Raw genomic sequence first — 22,500 nt, 5'->3', positions numbered from 1 at the left:
TATATACATGTATATAAAAAGAAAAGAAGAATTTCAATTAAACAAGGTAGAAGGAGGCAAAAAAAGAATTGAGAAGAAAAAGAGAAAGAGAAAGAGAAAGAGAAAGAGAAAGAGAAAGAGAAGAGAGTAGATGGAGAGTAGGGAATGATTTCGGTGTTGTAGCGCTTTGTATATTCGCAGATACGACAGAACCGGTTGAGCACTGCGCACCACCTGCAGTAACAACGGGCAAATATTTGCATCTCGTGACTGAGACGTGTTTAACGTGGCGTGACCGCACGTACCGGCGTGCGGCGAGGGCAGTGCATTACTTAGAATTCCCTATCTCTCTCTCTCTCTCTCTCTCTCTTTCTTTCTCTAATTCCCTTTCTCTCCCTTTCTCTATTTAGTTCCTTCCGTCGTGCGATCGCCAAGGATAAAGCTCGTTTTCCGCCAAAGTTTCCGGGCTTCTAACGAATATGCCGCCGGCGCCAACCGAGATTACGGAATGACGATAGTCGGGCCGATTATCGCTTCCCTTCTCTCTCTCCTTCTCTCTCTCTCTCTCTTTCTCTCTTTCTCTCTTTCTCTATAAACCACCCACCTTTGGAGAGCAGGATCGTTGAATTATCAGACCCTTTTATCCATTACTTCTTATGCCTATGAAATATATTTGGACTAACGCGGTATATATGAATATGTATGAATGTTTTAATGTCCCCCCTGGCTAAGCAAAGATATCGGTGTTATCACTATAACTGTGTATGTGTACTATTATATCTGTATGTATATATATATATATATATATACATACGTGCGTTAACTTCAAGAGGGGCGGAGGCGAGGAATGGTGGTGGGGTGGTGTGGGGAGGATCGGATAAAAATTTCGTATCATGCGCAAAACTGGTGGTTTCCAAGCGTTAATCATCTCATATCGAGTCGACTCTGTGCGATTTGAATAAATATTTTTTTTTGTTTTTCTTTTTTTTTTATCTCCCAGATACGATCATTTTATTTTTTCTCTCTCTCTCTTTTTTTTCCTTTCTCTCTCTCTCTCTCTCTCTCTCTCTCTCTCTTTCTTTTTCTTTTTTCTCTCTTTTTGTTATACCTATTAGCATTTACCTCACCTCCTCTAACAGCTTATCTTCTTTCTCGTTTTCGGCAGAAAAGATCGACTAGGTTGTATTAGACACGTACCTCCTCCTCATCGACCATCCCCCTCCACCCACCCACCCACCTCACCAGTCCTCCCTCGCTATTTTATACCGTTAATCAAACCACCGTCATCTAATTCTTCCTCCTGTGCTCTTATTATAATCCTCACATATTCCCAAATGTGAAAGTTTAATCGTTAATTTTATTATTGTTATTACTATTGTTATTATTATTATTTATTATTTATTATTTATTATTTTCTTATTATTATTATTATTATTTATTATTTATTATTTTCTTATTATTATTATTATTATTATTTATTATTTACTATTTTCTTCTTATTATTATTATTATTATTTTCTTCTCGAGATTGTTATTGTTCCACGGTCAATATTATTATTAATATTATCGTCGTTAAGAGAACCATTGAAGAAATATTCGAAGGTTTAATCGAAATTCGTAATTCATTTTTTAGGAATTTGTGGTCTATTATGAAATAGAAAAAGAGAGAGAGAAAGAGAGAAAGAAAGAGTTTACGATCATAAACTACATAGTAGGACCATTCGAGGTTAGAATCGATATTCGTAAGTTATGTCAAGGAAATGAGATATGTGAGTAAAGAGATACGAGTAAGGAAGACAGCATAATTAATGATCGACATCATAACGAAACCATGGAAGTAAATTAGGCTTGAATTATAACACATGAGAAAAAGATAAAAAGCGATCGTTTGTTTCTTCTTCTTTTTTTTTTCTTTTTTTTTTTTGTTGTTCTTGTTGTTGTTATTATTATTATTATCGTTAACGTTATACGAGCCTCGTCGTTAAAAGGACGATGACAAGACCGCAAACATATACCGTCTATCCAACCGTAAGTTGACGAAGCAAAGCTGATTAATATTACATACATCGAGTTACAGGAAATGATGGACTTAAGTACTAATTAGGAAGACGTCGTCGACTCGCATAACGCTTTCCAAGATCCACGAAAGGATTGATGAGGTGAAACGTGAAACCCATACCTCGCGAGACTAACCAAAATATCACGTTATTCGTTTTGGCAAACTCTTTGAAACAGTTAAGTTCCTTTTAGGAAAGACAGAGAGAGAGAGAGAGAGGATTGCGTTAGTATTAAAAAAAAAAAAAAAAAGAAAAAAAAAAAAAAAAAAAAAATTCCTCACTCTTTTCTGTTTTCTATTGCAACGTGATATTAAAATGGAATGTAATATTCTACGGAATGAACGAATTAAAATACGTACACTTAAATTCGATAATTTTATCACGTAATGGCTTATCCCGTTTCACGGAATAAGTATAGTTAATATAAAAAAGAAAAAAAGTATATATATATAAGAAAAAAGAGAGAGAGAGAGAGAGAGAGAGAGAGAGAGAGAAGAAATAAGAAAAATTTCCAATGAGAAAGAAGGTGCTACTTGAGAAGCAATCGAATTGGTTAAAAGCCAAAGCGAGAGAGAGAGAGAGAGAGAGAGAGAGAGAAAGTGGAAACGAAAGAGTCAGGATAATAATCGCTTTTCGGGGCGTACATCCTCCTGGCCCTTTTCCCTACTCACAATTCTCGTTGATTTTCGGTTGAAAGCGAAGAGAGATTCTCGCGTGACGTCTGACCGTTTTTCCATTTTCGATTTGTATTTCTTCGAACGAAGAGGGAGGAGAAGGTCTGATTAAATGCTTCTCGCCACGCGAAGTGCCATCCTCTCGAAAAGATATACCAACCAGTACCCCCACCGCCCTCCCCATTAGCTGGCTGGCTGGTTAGTTGGTTGCTTGGCTGGCTGGCTGGTTGACTGGCTGGTTGGCTGGTTGGCTGGCTGGCTAGCTGGCTGGCTGGCTGGCTAGCTGGTTGGTTGGTTGGTTGGCTGGTTGGTTGGTTGGTTGGTTGGTTGGTTGGTTGGTTGGTTGGTTGGCTGGCTGGTTGGTTGGTTGGCTGGTTCGAAGGAAGCAAGACTAGTTTCCCGAAAATTATTTGCCTCGATTCTCTCTGCTTCCCTCTATTTCTCCTTTCTCTTTCTTCTTATCGGCTGTCGACTTTGAATTTATATACCGAAAGAGAGAAAAATAGAAAAAGAGAGAGAGAGAGAGAGAGAGAGAGAGAGAGAGAAAGGAAGAAAAAGAATTTTCACTGATTTTCCTCATCGTAGATACATACATATTCATTATTGAAAAACTTTTTATACTTTTTATATCGATATTTTTATTTTCAAACATTCGATGTTACCGTCGAGTAGTCGAGCCAATCAATTCGTTTCAACGATTGAGATGCGTATTCGAAACCTATACGATTTTATCGCGTCTCGTTGCCTTTTGTGTAACACATATCTATCTATCTCTCTCTCTCTCTCTCTCTCTGGTCAGGAAGTGGATGGAAAAGAATTACCAAGCCAGTACAATAATCGCACGGTTCATCGGCTAACAACGAACCTCTATTTTTCGACGTTCGATAAGCACATACCAGTTCCTCCTATCCACGACTCCATACACATAAATGCATATATATACGTAATACACACACAGAGAGAGAGAGAGAGAGAGAGAGAGAGAGACAGACATAGACATATTGTATACTCACACCATTCGTAAGAGAACAATGCGAACGATGTTTTTCGTTCGATAAAATGAAACGGAGTTTTTCTCTTCTCCATTCCTTTTCTTTTTCCCGCATACACCTCCGACTACTACTGATCACTCCAACGAATGCCATTCACACGTTAAGAAAGATAGAGAGAGAGAGAGAGAGAGAGAGAGAGAGAGAGAGAGAGAAAGAGACAGAGAGACGAGGGGATAAATGAAACAACACGAACGAGAAAAACGTCACATTTGAGAAACAAAGAACATTACGTAGAAAGTCTGGCAATTTTCAATTCCTATTTTTAATCTCACGCTGTTAACGCACAACGTAAAAGTATATTTCCCTTAAGAAAAAGAGAAAGGGTTAATAATAATAATAGTAATAAAAGTAGAAGTAAAACAAAATGATAAATATTATTTTCCTTTCTCTCTCTCTCTCTCTCTTTCTCTTTCTCTCTCACTTTTGCTAATAAATAAATTCCGTTATCTTTCTGTTCGCGAGAATATGAAAAATAAAGGTTGAAAAAAATAGAAATTAAATTATACCGAATATTTGACGATCTTTCTCTCATAATTCCTTTGGTCGTTCGTTTACGAATAAAAACCAATAATTATTAACGCCAATGTCATTCATCTGTAAAAGTAGATAATAAATATAAGAATAAATTGAAAAGTTGATAAAATTTATTAAAATATGTACGTTTTAAGTTTAAATATTCTTTGCAGATTTTAATCAGGATGGACAACCGGACAATATCAGTTTTATGATAAAACGCGTTAAGGTTCACGGAGAGGAAGCATTGCATGATCCATCCTATAGATTTACGGGTGACTACGGAGTCGAGGAATTCCTCGAGCTATTTTCCGGTGAGTGAACTATTATCTATTTATTTTTCATTCATTTCCCTTCTTTTAGCTTACTTTTTAATTTTCTCCGATATTCCATTAACGTTCTCCTTTTTTTTTTTCTTTCTTTCTTTTTTTCTCTTTTTTCTTTTTTCTTTTTTCATTTCTCTCCGAACTATTTCTATGTAGGGTTTTGGGGAGGGGAGTTTGGGGGGGGGGGAGTTGGTAGTAAAAAAAAAAAAAAAGAAAAAAGAAATTCAATACGTACGTAAAATTGAAAAATTAGTCGAGTTATAATTACGATGAGTTCTTTTTTTCTTCTTTTTCTTTTTCCTTTTTTTTTTTCTTTTTTTTTTTTTTTCAAAACGATCGCATTACTTCCATTTGTTTGAGAAACGTTCAAAGAAGTTATTTACATATGACTCTCTCTCTCTCTCTTTCTCTCTCTCTGAGTTCTCCTTTCCCTTAATATGTCACTAATTCGTTTAACTCGAGCGTGACTTTTGAACTATGCATAAGCTAGTCCACGTCTCTTTACATTCAATATATGTACATACGGTACACGTCTCTAACTTCAATTCCAGTAGAATATAATGGAATTTAGTAGATAGATAACGATCGATCGATAAGAGAAACCATTAGATTTAACGGAAGAATGGACATCGCAGAAAATTATTACATCTATGTACATATGTACATATGTACTTTCATTTCGTTGTTCTCAGTACACTTGATTACGATTAAGTCAAATATTTAACATCATACACGTTATGTTGTTACACGTTATGTTAAAAAATTTTAATTTTTAATAAAATGAGCACTAACGTTGGTACCCACTTGAATACACTTCGAAGATGATCTTTTATCTAACTCGTCACTCGTTAATTAATCTTACCTTTAATTAACGCTGCGAAGTATATATATATATATATATATAAAAAAAAAAGATACAGAGAAAGAGAGAGAAAGAGAGAAAGAGAGAGAGAAACGAAGGAGGGAATAAGAGAGAAAGAGAGAGAGAGTGAATATTGGATTACATGAAGGAAGAAAAAAAAGATAGGTGTCATTGAGTACGCTATGGAAATGTTCTAAAGGCAAGAGATAAAAGCGTTCGTTTTTATATCGCTTCGTATAAGTACCCATTTTCTCTTTTTTTTCTATCTCTCTTTTTCTCTCTCTCTTATTCATTCATTCATCGTTTTACTCGACCTTTCCCTTTAACCTTACCTTTCTCTAACTTTTTATACACGTTTACTTGACTACTTTTGAATACACTTTCTCTTTCATCCCTTCAGTCGATAAAGTTCAATATAAAAGAAGTATCATGTTTTTAAGGGATAATATTCGTCTCTCGATCTAAATATATATATATATATATATATATATATATATATATATATATATAATTTTATCTGTTCGAGAAAACATTCAAAGATCGGAGTCGTAAAAAGGACTTAAAAGTCTTAACTCGTTGAAAAACGATTTCTTTCTCTTGTTCTTCTTTTCTTTTCTTTTTTTTTTTTCTTCTTCTTCTTTTTTTCCATCTTTTGTTTCTTTTTTTTTTCCTTTCGATGAACAAAGCCAACCCAAAATCATGATTAACGATTCCGATTTTAATCGCGACTCTTATCGCGCGGCATCAACTGACTGAAACTTTAGGATCATAATCTTATTAACACGATTCGAACGGGCTAGAAGTCTCGCACAAGAAAAGCAGATCGATACAAGTAAGTAAGTAAGTCAGTAAGTAAGTAAGTAAGTAAGTAAGTAAGTAAGTAAGTAAATAAGTAAGTAAGTAAGTACGTTTTCTCGTTACAAAGAAATGAACGACGAGATAAAGGGAGAAAGAGAGAGCAAGCGAGAGAGAGAGAGAGAGAGAGAGAGAGAGAAAAGAACGTCAATAGAATACGAAGTTCCATAAATCGTAGCAAATGCCTTCGAGCCATTTCCGTAAATGTCGTTCGACGGCAATATCCCCTGAAACCCGCGACAAAAATTCTCTTCACGCACGAAGATGAACGAAGAGATGGAGATATTAGTTACGTCATGATGAAAGAAAGGAAAGAAGATAAAGAGAGACAGATGGAAAGAGAGAGAGAGAGAGAGAGAGATCGCAATAAATGAATACTTAAATGAGATTGTATGAGAATATCTTTGTCTCTTTCTCTCTTTCTCTCTTTCTCTCTCTCTATCTTTCTTTCTGACACTGTCAATTAAATGACAATTGGAATGAAATATCGAATGGCTTCCTGTCTATTTTCAATCTTCTCCAAAATAAAAAAAAAAAAAAAAAAAAAAAAAAACAAAAAGAAAAAAAGAAAAAAAAAAAGAAAAGAGGATTTTTAATAGGAAAAAAAGAAAATGAGAAATAATGTCATTTTTGCGTATACATACAGACGTATAAATTAATTGACAAATTCAAAAGCTTACAGTCCGGTTATTAACATAGTCACGACGAATGAAATGAGATCTCCTTGGAAAAAATTGTACGCGGTACTGATCTACTTTTCTATTCTCTCTTATCTCTATTTCCCTCCACCGTGAAACTCGAGAACTCGAGGTATATGAGAGAAGCTTTGAAGAGTCGGAGGAAAAAAAATAAAAACGACCGAACGTTGAGATAAAAAGAAATATATATATATATATATATATATATATATATATATATATATATGTATACTATATAAAGGAAAAGAGAAAGAAAATAATAATAAAACCGAGTACAGTTGTAATCCGAACTAATAAGAGTATCGTGTTAATGTAATTCGATTCGTTCGTGTAACGATGACGAAACCTAACAGCATCTCTCTCTCTCTCTCTCTCCTTCTCTCTTTCTCTCCTTCTCTCCTTCTCTCTCTCTTTCTCTCTCTTACTCTCTCATCAAAAGCTCTCTTCTGACTCCTTTCACTCCACAAAGTGTAGTACACGCCATAATATCATATTTCGCCAATGTTACTACCATCATTACTATTACTACGTGACCTCGAAGAAGATGTGCTCGAATCATCGTCCAAGATTTTCTAATGGCGGATAATATAGATCGAAATCATTATCATAGAATTTTCGATCGAGATAAATATAAAAGGCTCTATTATAAATATATCAGGCTAACGACGACAATGAATATGATAAAGATAAACAATCGAAAGAGATATAAAATACTTTATCTCTCTTTTTTTTTCCCCTCCCCTTTTTTTTCGAAGAAAAAAAATAAGTAAACGAAGAAATAAATGAGGAAAGAAGAAAGGAGGAAGAATATTCCTTTTTTTTTCTTTTTCTTTTTCATTTTCCTTTTTTCTTTTCAATTAAATAGAAGAATATCCCATGAATCGTATATAATGCATTATATACACATTTATCGTGATAAAGATTCATATAACGTTATAACGGGTCGTCATAATCGTTCCCGATTTCGTGACATAATGGCCGATGGCGGTCAAATCTCTGCCGTCGGCAATTCGAAACAGGTAATATTGGCAAACATAATGTGTACCCTGACCAAGACTAGGGTATAATACTCGGCTTCATCGAGTTCACCGATCAAGTAGTCGGTTGCACAATGGGGAGCATACACTTTGCCCTATGATAAGGACCTCTCATGATTATGGCCCCTGAACTTTGGCCGAACGGAGAGCACCATTTGAAATTCATTTTCGTATAGAATTTGACTTATTTTTCTTTCTCTCTCTCTCTCTCTCTCTCTCTCTCTCTTTCTCTCTTTCTGCACGAAAGTGTCAAATTCGAGATTTCGAGATATTCGAGATGAGACTTGTACGATAAAATATAACGTTTAAATCGTTTAATCAACATTATAGTCAAGTTTAATACGATGTAATCAGCCTGTATCCATACGATAAATCAACTTATATCTATATAATAAATCAAAATGCTAAGAATGTCCTGTAATTTAATTCCTCGAAAGCTTAATACACGCATACAGAGAGTTACGAGTTACAAATTTCCTCTCTACGAGTTACAAATTTCCTTCTCTTTTGTGTGTCGGTGGATCAATGCGCATTCATGTCCGTCCATGGAAGAAGGTATACGAAATAAAAAAAAAAAAAAAAAAAAAAAAAAAAAGAAAAAAAAAAGAAAAGAAAAGAAAGAAAGAAAAAGAAAAAGGAAAAAAAGAAAAACAAGAAGAATAAGAAAACACGTACGATCTCTAACCTATTCATTTTTTATTTTCATATCTCTATCTATCTATCTATCTATCTATCTACCCATCCATCCATCCATCTGTCTATCTATTTATCCATTTATATGTCTATGTATAACTATCTGCTTTATCTTTTTCCACTGAAAGTAACATCATTCATTATTAACCATTACCGATCCCCTCGTAAATGTGTAGAATCTATTATTAATCCGAACTGCTTTCACGTTAGATAGGAATTATAAATCAAGTTAATCCGATAAAAGTACTCGTAGTAAAATTCTTTAGAGTCAAACTGCGTCAAACGTTTATCCTACAGAAAAAATGTTTTGAAAAAAGTACAAAAAAAAAGAAAAAAAAAAAAAAGAAGAAGTAAAAAAGAAAAAAAAAAGAGAAAAGAGAGAGAGAGAGAAAAAAAAATAGAAAAACAAGAAAGAACAAAAGATACAATAAATACGATTTCCCCCGGCCATATTCTTCAGCTCTAACTTTACGACTATTTTTTCATGTGTTTTACAGAAGAAGATTACGACGCATTTTGTCTTTCCTACATGTTTACCTATCGTGATTTCGAAAAGGGTACGCTGGGCCTCGCTTGGACAGGTGATCTCAAGAACGCAGGTGGAGTTTGCGAGAAAAACGGGGTATTTATTTTGTATACTTGAAAGAAAGAAATGGAGAAAAAAAAAAAAGAAAAAAGAAAAAAAATAAAAAGAAAAGAAAATAAATTTTACTACTTTCACTTCTATCGCATAACATACCATTTTATGCGTTTACTGTTTACATCTAACAACTCGGCATGGTAATTGTTAATAATAATAACAATAATAATAATAAAAAAAAGAGAGAGAAAAAAAAAGAGAGGAAAAAAAAAGGTAAAAATAATTATAATAATAATAATAATAATAATAATAAAGCCACATTTATTTTTTCATTGCAGCATTATAGAGGTAGCATGAAATCTCTCAACACTGGCATAATCACCCTACTCAACTACGGGAAGCACGTACCACCGACGGTTTCTCACGTTACCCTCGCACACGAGATCGGCCACAATTTTGGATCTCCTGTAAGTTTACAAGAGCGTTGTCTCTAACATTGTCTCCCGTTGGTACTTGACAACGACAACGACGATAACAACAACGACGAAAACAACGACTACAACGACGACGACGACGACGACGACGACGACGACGACTACGACTACGACGACTACGACACAACTACAACGACACGAGCGTTTATACGTGCGTGTAAAAGCTCAAGCACGAGATGTGTGCATCACGCTGTTTTCATCCCCTCCCCCTTTTACCTACATATCCCCCATGTGCTTCTCGCACCCTCTTCTCTCATCACGAATTCCAACGAGAAAGCGAATCTACGCCCTCTTCTTCCCTCATCTATGCTCCACTTATACCAAAGGAGACCACACAACAAGCTCGCAAACTTTCCTACTAATCGGCCGATGTTTGAACATGAGGGAGCCATGAGGGAGAGAAGTGACGTCACGCAGGAATTTCAAGAACCTACTAACTGAAAATCCATGAATCCTTTCTTACATCATAATGAGAAGAAAAAAAGAAAAGAAAAGAAAAGATCTCGAATAACCTATTACTGTTACCCATCATCTTATTCCCCTCACCTATCCACCTAAACTCTCCTTCTTTTTTTCCTCCTCCTCCTCCTTCTCCTTCTTCTACTACTACTACTACACTATTACTACTACTACTACTACTACTATCGTCTACTTATATCTCTTCGTATATTTTCTATCGTCGTAAGCCCCTCGAGGAATATTTCCCTGGCAGCGTCAAATCGAATCACCCCGTGAAAGGCGTCACTTCCCATCGGGATCTCTCGTAAAATATCCGAAAATGCTGACTCCTGTTGGATTTAAAGTCGTTACTATCTACGGAGGACGACGAATAAAATCGACGATGTCCCTTCCCTTTCCCTTCTCTTCCCTTTCCCTATTCATTCAATCCCTTCTCCAACCCTTTTGTCCTTTCCTTTCTTTCTCTCTTTTACCTTTAATTTATCTTCGATCTTACCTTCTTTGCGAAACGATAAATCGTAAAAATCGAAGAGGGTAAACTTGTCGCGACGATTTTCTTTCTTTTCGTTTCTTTTCTTTTTTGTTTTTTGTTCTTCTTTTCTTTTTTCTTTTTTCTTTTCTTTTTTTTTTTTTCTTTTTTCCTTCGAAACGAACTCTCTTCCAGCAAGTAGTAAAGTCAACGATTCCACGGTCTAATCTCAATTCATCGAACTTCCTAATTCTTTTTCTTTTCGGGAATGCAATAAAGGGACACTATCGGCCAGGTTCGACCTTAGACGATCAAAGGCCGCGTTTTCTGAGGAACGAAGAAGGAGGAAAGAAAAAAAAGGACAAAAGAAAGTAGAACTAAAACACATCGAGTGATTCTCCCCATGGGAATGAAATGTCTTCTACGTTCTCTTCCGTTTTCTCTTCCGTCTATTCCTTCCTTTACCTCCTTTTCCTACAATCCCCATGTCCTTCCTTCTTCCAGTCCCTCCTTCCCTTCCTTCCTTCCTTCCTTCCTTCCTTCCTTCCTTCTCCCTCCCCCACATTCATCCACCCATTCCCCATCTCCTTTCGAGAGAACGAAAAAGCAGCGGGAAAGGTGATTTCCTCGTGGCGACGAAATTCAATTCCGAATACGATCCCGTGCTCGTTCATGCGCGTGACGTCCTTCGCGCATTGTATTGCGATTTCGTACGCAAAGGAAGAAGAGACTTTCCAATCCTTCTTCTTCTTCTTCTTCTTCTTCTTCTTCTTCTTCTTCTACTTCTACTTCATTCCCCTACCTTCTTCTTATTCATTCTACGATTTTCTTATTCGTATATCCCGATAGAAAATCGCGAGATATTTTCTCGACGTTCAACTTAAATTTCTTTCTTTCTTTCTTCCTTTTTTTCTTCCTTTTTTTTCTCTTATTTTATTCCTTTCCCTTCCTTCCTTCCTTCCTTCCTTCCTTCCTTTTGCTTTTGTTTTACCTTTTCTTTTTATCTTATAACGTTTAGATTATAAATAATACATGAAGTTTATAATTAGTTTTTTATATCCGTAATAATAATGTACTTTTGAAAAATACGTATGATTGTTTTCTATGATCTAACTATGACAAAAAATAAAACAATAATGTAAATTTGAAAAAGAAGAACTTACCAAAAGTTTATATAAGATATAGATTATCTCGATAAAAACTTTCGAATATCCTTATATAATTGCAAATATGTATTAAGAAGGATATACATATACACATATATATATATATATATATATATATATATATATATGTATATATACATACTATAGCCATTTTCTGTTGGTGAAATTCGTAATGGAAGTAACGGAAATGGAATCAATCACGCCGATACGGTCGTCCCTTTCTCTTTTTCACTTTTTCCCTTTTCTCTCTCTCTCTCTCTCTCTCTCTCTCTCTCTCTTTCTCTCTCTTCCCTTTTCTTTTCCTATCCTTATCTCTATCTGAAAATCTTTAAAGTTCTGCTCGAAAACTTTTAACCGAGGGTGTATACACTAGCAACGAAATCGGGACCGTAAATGAAGTCCTTAAGGCAACTTTAGAAGACGCATTTGTTGCAACGTTATCATCCGTTACTTCCATTCGGCCGCGGTACAGGTACAAATGCGTTTAGGTCCTTCGTAAATGAGTGTTCCCTGCTTTACGACCATTTCTGTACTGTGTGTAGATATATATGAATTTGTTAGAAAGAGAAAGAAAGAATCCAAGAGGGAGAGAGAGATAGAGAGAGAAAATGGTCGTAGAGTTTGGACGAGTTCAGAAAACGCTTTTCAACCATCTTCTTTCACAAACGCACGCACACACACACACACACACATACATACATACATACATACATACATATATATATATATACGCACACACACACACACAGCATGATCCGGACGAGTGCTCACCAGGCGGAGAGGATGGGAATTTCATAATGTTCGCAAGGGCTACGAGTGGCGACAAGCGGAACAACAATCGATTCAGTCCGTGCAGTCTCGTCTCCATAAACCCTGTCTTAAATGCCAAGGCTCGTTCATCAAAAGGATGTTTCGCTGGTGAGTAGAATAAGTTTCAAGATTTCAATTATCCCTCCAGTATTCGTCTCTCGTCCTTTCCTTGTTATATTACGAAAGGAATATACACAGTACTTCGAACGAACGTTTTCGGTGTCCCGAATACGCCAAGAAACCGTAGTCAACTTATTTAAGAGAGTCTGTATACGTAGAAATATATATATATATATATATATATATATATATATATATATCTTAGCAGTAATTTCGCTATCCTACCGACAATTATTATACTCGGTGAGTATAACGCAATCTCGTTCTAACAATCCTAACTATCTTTGTAACTTTGCAAAATATTAACGTCAGTTATTGTTGTTGTTGCTGTTGTTGTTATTATTATTATTATTATTATTATTATTATTATTATTATTATTATTATTATTATTATTATTATTATTATTATTATTATTATTATTATTATTATTATTATTATTATTAGTATTATTATTAGTATTATTATTATTATTATTATTATTATTATTATTATTAATATTATTATTATTATTATCGTGGTTGATTACTTGACCTTAATTTAAGATAAATTAAACACTTTTGCAAAACGATTTTGTAAGAATGGATAAAAATTCCCTGAGAAAAAAAGAAAAGAAAAAAGGAGAAAGAGAGAGAAAGAGAGAGAGAGAGAGAGAAACAGAGAGAATGTCATCGGTGATGGTTTTTCAAGTGGATTAAATGAAACCGTTTTTTAACGCTCGACGATAAACTTGAGAGTGGAACGGGAGAGAGAACGAACAACAGTTTCAAAAGCAATTCGAAACGACTAGGAGAGATACAGGTGGTCTTTTACAGACGGACAGAGTCCCTTCGAGTGACAAACAGAGAGAAAAGCTCGTCTATTTTCTAGGCAAAAGCTTTTAGGACGACGCATTCTACGTCAGTAGAAAAGGACGACAACGGTGAGACGGTTGAGGGTTCGAGTATGGCGAATTGACGATGCAATGGAAATTGTAAAGGAGGTAGTAGGGGGTTACGGGGTTGAGGGAGTGGGTGCTGAGGGAGCTTGGAATTCAATTAAAACGGAGTCGCACGTCAGAGAGTCGAGTGGGAGAGTCTACCCAGTCAAATTGCTCTTCTAATCGGTACATTCGATTAATTTTGACAAAGACGCGTATAATGGACTGTTGAGTGACCTTGGCGTGAAAATGAAAGAAGAAATCGAGCATACTTCCCTGTCTTCTCCCTTTTCCGCGACGAATTAAGAAATTTTTTCTTCTCTTTTTAATTCTTTTTTTTTCTTTTTTTCTTTTCTTTTTTTTTTTTTTTTTTGTTTTTTTCTACTTCGTATCTTTCACTTTCGAATAAAAATCATTAATTCCTTGGAAATTAGTCTTCGTCGTATCAATTCGTTGGAATAATTTATTGGAAGATTGAAGAAGAGAGAGAGAGAGAGAGAGAGAGAGAGAGAGGGAAAAGCTTGTTAATAAATTATATCGTTTCATTCGTATGATCTATAACATTAAATTTATGAGGATTAATTGTATATCTATTTTTAATGGGAACCCTTTAGCAAAAGTCATGATAAATTATATAAAAGTAATATCTATGATTTTTGTAACTTTCATTTGGATACGACGTCATATAATTTTAAAGTAACACGTTTAAATATCTGTTTAAACACCTTTAAATTATCTTTCATTTTATAATGACATTTTATAATTTTTTTTTTCAAGTACAAATCATGCTCCAGTATAATAATAATAATTATACCAGTAGATACAAGTAATATTATAGCTATCACGTTTTATCTATAATTTTCTTATAGAAACGATGAAAAAGATTTATATTATAAGGGATTATATAGTATAAATTATACTTTAATATAATTATAACGATATAAATAATATTACAATTTTTTCTTTTCTTTTTTTCTTTTTCTTTCTTTTTTTTTTTTTTTTTTTTTTTTTGAATAAGCACGAACAAATATTTAGATCAAATGTGAAATTTAAAATCAGTCATATTGAAGAGTTTCATAAATTTATTATTAACAGATTCTGTATAAAGAGAGAGAGAGAGAGAGAGAGAGAGAGAGAGAGAGAGATAGAAAGATAGAGAGAGAGAATGAGAGAAAGAAAGAATGACAAAGGATTCAGATAATTCGAATCAATTTCACTACTACAGTTAAAGACTTTTGACGAAACAATGTAACAATCTAGGGGAGAGGAGATCGTTGAATTGCCGTTGCAAAGAGGCTTCAAAGTACGAAATTCCCCAACGAATCCTACGTGTATCTCTGCGAAAAAGGGGCTGTGCGTTGCGTAGAGCGCATAGTCGACGTGCCTACCGTGCCTTTTACAATCTCACATTACTTTGGCCACGGAGACGTAAAGAGGAATTCATCCTCGGGTTGCAGAGACTCAAACAAAATCGGACTAAGCCCCTGTCGGAGGAAATTCTATTGCAAATTCCTCGATTTATTACGAAAATCTTTAAAGTAGTATCATATTTCTCTTCGTTAATATATATATATATATATATATACATATATATATATACGTACGCATAAATGTAACGTTTGATCAGATTTTATACAAATAATATTTACATTTACGTTCATGTATATGTAAGTACGTCTCTATGAATATCCAACGTAGCCGTTATTTATTTATTTATTTATTTATTTATTTATTTATTTATTTATTTATTTGCATACTTATTTATGTAGATATAAATATTTGTATGCGCAAATAATAAATATATCATTGGAACGTGTATCCTAATTACAATTTTCAATCTGAAATTTGACGATCTCTCTCTCTCTCTCTCTCTCTCTCTCTCTCTCTCTCTCTCTCTCTCTCTCTCTCTCTCTCTCTCTCTCTCTCTCTCTCTCTCTCTCTCTCTCTCTCTCTCTCTCTCTCTCTCTCTCTCTCTCTCTCTCTCTCTCTCTCTCTCTCTCTCTCTCTCTCTCTCTCTCTCTCTCTCTCTCTCTCTCTCTCTCTCTCTCTCTCTCTCTCTCTCTCTCTCTCTCTATTTGGCATTCGACAAATTCACAAACCCGGAGTCTCAGCACGATTTAACGGCAAAAAAGTTCTAAGTCCTCTCGTTAACTTAACTATTTATTATCGAAAGTTGTAAGGTCTCGGCAAACAACAAATGATACAATGGTACAAGTTACAAGTACATGAAGTCCCGAAAAGTGATAATGTTATACTGAGTTCCGAGTTCTGAGTCGTGAGTTGCAAATTACTTTAATTCCGAATGTAGTATAGTTCTGAGTCCTATATGGAATAAGAACTGCAAACAAAACTGATGAAAAACACATACATACGCGCGCGCGCACACACACATATATATATAGACTGACCTGTGGGTCACAGTCTAACTCACTCTCTCTCTCTCTCTCTCTCTCTCTCTCTCCTCTATCCCTTCCAAACTAAGGGTCACGTTACTCATATCGATACCACTGAGAGTAACCAAATCCCTCCTCTAATAAAGGCAACGAAGATGGAGTTAAAACTTTTAACGTTATGATCAATAAAATTATCTAAATGTCGAAGATTCTTAAAAGATAAAATTTATGATGACGTTTTGCAAAAGAGATAAATGCAAAAATATAAATAATACCTTAACGAGTTTAACTCTGTTTAGATATTTAATCGTCAAATTTATTTATAAGAAATCATCGAACGTTACACACGTATATCTTTGAGTTTCTATCAATACTGTCCAATAAGAATGAATTATCCTATAATATCCTTAAATTTATGTTTTGCAATTTTTTTTATACTCTTCACTTGAGAATTTTAATTAATTGTTTAAAGGTTCGTAACTACAATGAATAATACATTTAAATCGTGAAACGTTCATTGTTCAAGAAAACATCATAAATTAAGAATGGTCAATTATAAAACACCCTCTCTCTCTCTCTCTCTCTCTCTCTCTCTCTTTTAATAAAAAAGAAAAAAAAAAAAAGAAGGAAACCGTGTAAGACCAAACATTCGTAAAAGGCGTAAAACACGGAATTAACATTAATTTCATTAAACCACGAGGAAGGTTATATTCGAGCGTCGAGCTTCATTAAACCTGAGAATTTCATTAAAACTGCCGACGAAGATCTGATTAACCTTTATTACATCTCATTTGCTTTAATGCGCACGAGATTTTCTTTTCGACGATTTTTTTCTTCTCACTCTTTCTCTCTCTCTCTCTCTCTCTTTCTTTTTTTTTACCTTTCCCTTTCCTAAAGGCAGTACCTAACGCGCGATTAACCTGTCAAACTCATCGTTTTCTTCCGCTCGCCTCGATCCCCCGAGGAACAATCACTCGTTATCGGACAAAGGAGACACGGCGACGCGACATGAACACAAGGCAGAACTCGCCAGTGATGGTGGGAGATGGGCGGAAACGGGGACAGAAGGTTGGGAGGGTTGGGTGGGAGATGGAGAATGGCGATCCGGGAATAGGGGCGAAAAGGGATTGACTGGGTTGGTTAATTATCGTTCAGGCATCGAAAATTACGTTACGAAGGAGGACCACGATTCTTCGGAAAATAAATGCTACCGACGTGAACAAATTTTTCAAATGCAAGAAAATATAAAATGAAGAGAATGAAAGGGAGAGAAAAGGGAGGGCCGGGGGAGTGGTTAGAAGGAGAAGGAAAAAGGAAGAGTGGGAATAGGAGAAAGAGAGAATAAGAAGAAAAACCAAAAGAGATAACCGTCGATAATTTTGCCCATTGTTCCAAGTCCATAGCTGGCAAACGACTCTTTCGTGAATAACAACTTCGAGAACGATCTTGAAAGATAGTGAAGTAGAACGAGAAAATGGGAAGTAAATTTTCTATCTCTTTCTCTCTTGCTTGCTTGCTTGCTTGCTTGCTTGCTTGCTTTCTTACTACTATCGACGCTTATCAGACGATTCGGGACACCATCATTATCTTTCTCTCTCTCTCTCTCTCTCTCTCTCTCTCTCTGTCTCTCGTTTCCCCTTTTCCCTCGATTTGAACGAAAACTTAGACGATGTAGATGGTAACGTTGCTCTCGATAATCGATGATCCCACAGAGCCTCAGTCGGCCATTTGCGGAAACGGCGTGGTGGAGGAGGGTGAGGAGTGCGATTGTGGATGGGAGGAGGACTGCAATGATCCTTGTTGCCACCCTCAACGGCTCCATCATGTCCCTCATGAGATACCTTGTCGCCTTGCCGATGGCGCAGTTTGCAGTCCCAGTCAGGTGAGTAACCCTTCTCACATGCTCCATTTGCTGACCCTTGAGAAACGTTCGTTTCGTCGATGAACGATCATTATATGCTTGTTCTTAGAATCTCTCCTCTTATTTTCTATCAGATATCTCGTATATGTTCTCTAATAAAAATCATCGTTTTAACAATTTCAAAAATTCACTGTAAAAACTTTCTCGCGTACGCTTGAAATTGAGATCGTATGATTAATGGAATTTGGGAGAAGGCGAGTGGGTGGGGGAGAGAAGGGGGGGAGGGGGAAAAAAGAAGAAGAAAAAATGAATAGAATAGCTCGTTCACGCTTGGTTCGACTGAAAAGTTTTGCTCAGTTGTAAAATTAGCGAGTATACGATTTCAATAGATTTTCGCGTTTTATATTGATCCATATACGTGGTGAATGTATGCGCGGAATTTTAAATGTAATTATTTTGTTTCCATTATCCGAATGAAGTTTAATGCGTTTGATGCGTTTCATTTCGGTCGACGACTTTTCGATCACTTTAAACTAAAAATAAAATTTCGATCGATCTTACTTCCCTTTTATAAATGGGACGAGCGAACGGACTCTCTTTCTCTTTAATTAGTTCTCTTCGTAAATTTGACGTAACTCATGTACTGACGTTTTTTTGCCCTTCCCTTGATTACTCCTTCTCCTTCTCCTTCTTCTTCTTCTTCTTCGTCTTCTTCTTCTTCTTCTTCTTCTTCTTCTTCTTCTTCTTCTTCTTCTTCTTCTTCTTCTTTTTTACTCTTTTTACTTTTACTTCATGCGAGTTCACCAAGAAAAATAAAGGCTCTATCGTTAAAAAAGAATGTGAACTATTTTTATATATAGATAAAAAGAAACGTTCAAATTGAAAGGGATTTATATTTAACGATATATCGACAAACTCTCAAAAAGCTAAATGATAAATAACGAAGAAATGTTAGAAATTTCGCTGAGATTTAATTTTTATAAATGGATTCTTCGATAATCCTTTCTTGCCTATATATTATATATTTCTATATTTAAAATCTATATTTCACACATAAAGAGAAACTCCGAATCATAATCAAATAATTATTATTTGTTTGGAAACTAAAGTAAAGTTCGATATTTCGTTGGTATGCAATGGATAATTAAACGCGTATTCGACGAGCCACCGATAATGAGTAAGGGATCCCTTAACGTCGTAACAGCTATCTTCCCTCCTTCTGATCTTATGGGATAGAGAACGGTGCTTTCACACGATCCTAATTTATGCACTAATTCGCCATGCACTTCGCGGTGAACTTTACCGTACGTCCGTTCACAAACTCACTCTCACTCTCTCTCTCTCTCTATCTCTATCTCTCTCTCTCTCTCTCTATCTCTATCTCTCTTTCTCTCTCTCTCTCTCTCTCTCTCTCTGTATACGTATATATGAATATCTTTCTCAACATAGTAGTACAAGGTCTCTTATATGTAAAATCAACGCGAATATTCAAAGAAGCAGCGGCAGTAGCAGTACTGAAGGGTGAGAAATTCCCTTCACGCGAAATTAAATACGACTGGAAAAATTCAACGGTTCTCGTTAAACCAAGCGAAAAACGGAACACCATTTTCGAGATCATTCGTTATTAACAGAGCACCCACGAAGAGAGTGGCATTTAAATTATTGCATTCTCTCTCACTCTCTCTCTCTCTTTCTCTCTCTCTCTCTCTGCTTTACTCCGCTACGAATAGAGGAAGCCAATGATAATAAAGCGCGATAAGTTAAGTAAAGAGCGTGCAAATTTTAACGAACCTGTTTTTGTAACGTAGCACGATTAGAAACATTTTTAACGATCACATCTGTCAAATATTTTATTACATACGGTGGTAATAAAATGAAATAATAGAATTCATAAAATGTGAATATTATTGAAAAGTATATAAATGTGACTGATTAAATTAAAATCTCATTTCTTTCCGGCAATAAAAGTGAAATGTCTACAAACGATTGAAAGATGAAATCAAGACGTTTATGAGAGGATCTAAAGAGCGAAAGATAGATAGATAGATAGATAGATAGATAGATAGATAGATAGATAGATAAAGAGAAAGAGAGAGAGAGAGAGAGAGAGAAGTGGTGAAGATCTAATTTTCGAACGTCAGTCTTCAACATGATCGTCGTAGTTGTCGGTAACGTCGCGTTGTTCGCGGCTAGCGGTATCCCAGAAAATGAGAATAATTAATCAAAGGAGAATCGAGGTGATTCCTATCAAGGTAGAGAAGAAGGTATATACTTGGTTAACGTGGAACGAGATAAAACAATTAATCTTGCCACTTTGTAATTCAAGTAAATGGAAATATTTTCGAACACCATCGTATAAAGAATTGATCTTTTCCTTTAAATTTACTAAGGCATAAATTTTTCAACAAATGCACGTTAAAAACGCTCGCATATATACATACGATAAACGAAGACGAAAGTATATTGGCTTAATGATTATCGATCGATAAAGAATATGAAGGGAAGAAAATGTTAATAAAATTTTCTGCACATCAAGAGACATTTCTCTAACTAACTGCCAAACGAAAGCAAACAAACGTCGAGTGCTTTCGAGTTTTCGTACATATCTACCTACGTATATACGTGTATACGGCAAAATCTCCTCTACCTTCTTCTCCTTCTCTCCCTGTTCCTCTTCCTTTTCCTCTTCCTCTTCCTCTTCCTCTTCTCCTAGATACAACCTCTCGGGCCAGTATACTTGCGGTGGTGGTGATTCTCGCGTGGAACCACTACCGTCGGCTTGCTGCTCTAAAGTTCGTTGGAATTAATCCAACGACGAGTACCGATTCAACGAGTCGTTACGATATAGGAAAAGCAAGAGAGCTCATTACCGAGTATTTAAAGAGCTTTCTCTCTTTCTCCTTTTCTCTCTCTTTCTCTCTCTCTCTATATATATATATATGTGTACATATCTCTCTCCATATACTATATATGTATATATATATATATATATATATATATATATACATTTCTTTCTCTCTCTCTCTCTCTCTCTCTCTCTTATTTCTTCTGTTAATCTCAATTTACCATGCATAACCCACTTCTGAATGTAATGAATTTAAAAGCTCAACGCATATGGATCTTGAAAGAGAAAGAGAGAGAGAGAGAGAAAGAGAGAATAGAAAAAGATTGTAGGAAATACCGGTTGCTCGTTTACACGAATTTTTGAATTGCCGGCAAGTAGTTTACATTTATTTTTTCTACATCTTTCTCTGCCTCTCTCTCTCTCTCTCTCTATCTATCTATCTATCTATCTATCTATCTATCTATTTATCTATCTATTTATTTATATCTTCCTCACCCTCTCTTTCTCTCTCTCCAAAAAAAAGTACTCCAGATTTGTTCCGATCTATTCGTAAAGAAATGAATCTAACGAGAGTTAGACAAACCTGACGAGACGCTTTCAACGAACGGGAAGAAAATATTTTCGCTGTCTACGTCTGCATATCTACGAAAGGAAATACGATTGGAGAATGGATATAGAGGAATGAGAGGTAAACGAATGTGGAAAATCCAACAAGAGGAAAACATCCGTTGGTTGGAACGAGATAAAAGAGGATCTTGGAGACAGACGAAGAAGGAAAAAAAAAAAGAAAAAAAGAAAAAAAAGAAAAAAGGGAATAGAGAAAGACGAAGATGAAAAAGAAGAGAAAGGAGAAGAAGAAGAAGAAGAAGGGAAAAGAAAATCGAATCTAACTCAAAAGAGAGAGAGAGAGAGAGAGAGAGAGAGAGAGAGAGAGAGAGAGAGAGAAAGAGAGAAAGTAGGAACTCGATGCATTAGGTGCATCGTGAGAGTCTGAAGAAAAGTGCCGGATGCAAAACACGCAGAGATCCGTTGGAACGCAAGGACGTAGACGAATGAACGGGTTCCCCCTTTCGAGACAGCCTTCTTTCGCTAAAGAAACAGAAAAAGAGAAAGGAAGGAGAAACGATTCTTTCCTCCGCATTCTTTTCTCTCGAACGTGGCTGAAAGAATGCCGGAAAAAGGCGCGAGGTGCTTTATATTTCGCCAGTTACGCTTCACGATCTACGACTTTCCCTAACTTTTCTATACCTTTTTATTTTTTTATTTTTCTCCTTTTTTTTCCCCCCTCTTTTTTCTCTTCTTCCTTTTCTTTCTTCTATCTTTCTTTTTTTTCTTTATTTTTTTATTTTTTTTTTTTTTTTGAACAGTTCGTTCGCACTTCTTGTAATTCATATCTGAAAATAAATACCTAGCGTGTATTATCGATTAAAGAAAAGCGTGATGTTCAACGTGAAGATATTGAAATTAGAAATAAAAAATCTAATTTAAATCTTAAATTGATTTAAGAAAAGAAAAGAAAAGAAAAGAAAAAAAAAAGAAAGAAAGAAAGAAACCTAACAATTTATATTCCAAATATAGATTTAGATAATCTTTAAATGTTTACATCAAATGATATCGCAATGATTTCTAATTTCTAATGT

The 22,500-nt window shown here is 35.3% G+C and overlaps 1 protein-coding gene and 1 long non-coding RNA gene across 7 annotated transcripts in view; one reads left to right on the top strand and one right to left on the bottom strand.

The window, feature by feature from the left end:
• Window positions 1–22,500, bottom strand: part of LOC118445552 (uncharacterized) — a 136,124-nt gene that overhangs the window by 102,625 nt on the left and 10,999 nt on the right. The window lies entirely within an intron of this gene.
• The window catches only part of LOC118445529 (disintegrin and metalloproteinase domain-containing protein 10), a 145,766-nt gene that overhangs the window by 113,801 nt on the left and 9,465 nt on the right, over window positions 1–22,500 (top strand). For 2 of the 3 annotated variants that reach the window (XM_085664997.1, XM_035875217.2), the window contains exons 7-11: window positions 4,449–4,589; window positions 9,244–9,368; window positions 9,665–9,793; window positions 12,664–12,832; window positions 17,867–18,036. In XM_085664997.1, coding sequence (XP_085521123.1) covers window positions 4,449–4,589; window positions 9,244–9,368; window positions 9,665–9,793; window positions 12,664–12,832; window positions 17,867–18,036 — 734 coding nt within the window. The remainder of the gene's footprint in view (window positions 1–4,448; window positions 4,590–9,243; window positions 9,369–9,664; window positions 9,794–12,663; window positions 12,833–17,866; window positions 18,037–22,500) is intronic. The other variant, XM_085664998.1, reaches the window with a different exon arrangement.

Source organism: Vespa mandarinia, chromosome 2, assembly GCF_050613455.1.
Source record: "Vespa mandarinia isolate Hongniang chromosome 2, ASM5061345v1, whole genome shotgun sequence".
Taxonomy (NCBI): Eukaryota; Metazoa; Arthropoda; class Insecta; order Hymenoptera; family Vespidae; genus Vespa; species Vespa mandarinia.
The sequence above is the reverse complement of the archived record's forward strand: the minus strand, read 5'-3'. Positions and strand labels throughout refer to the sequence as shown.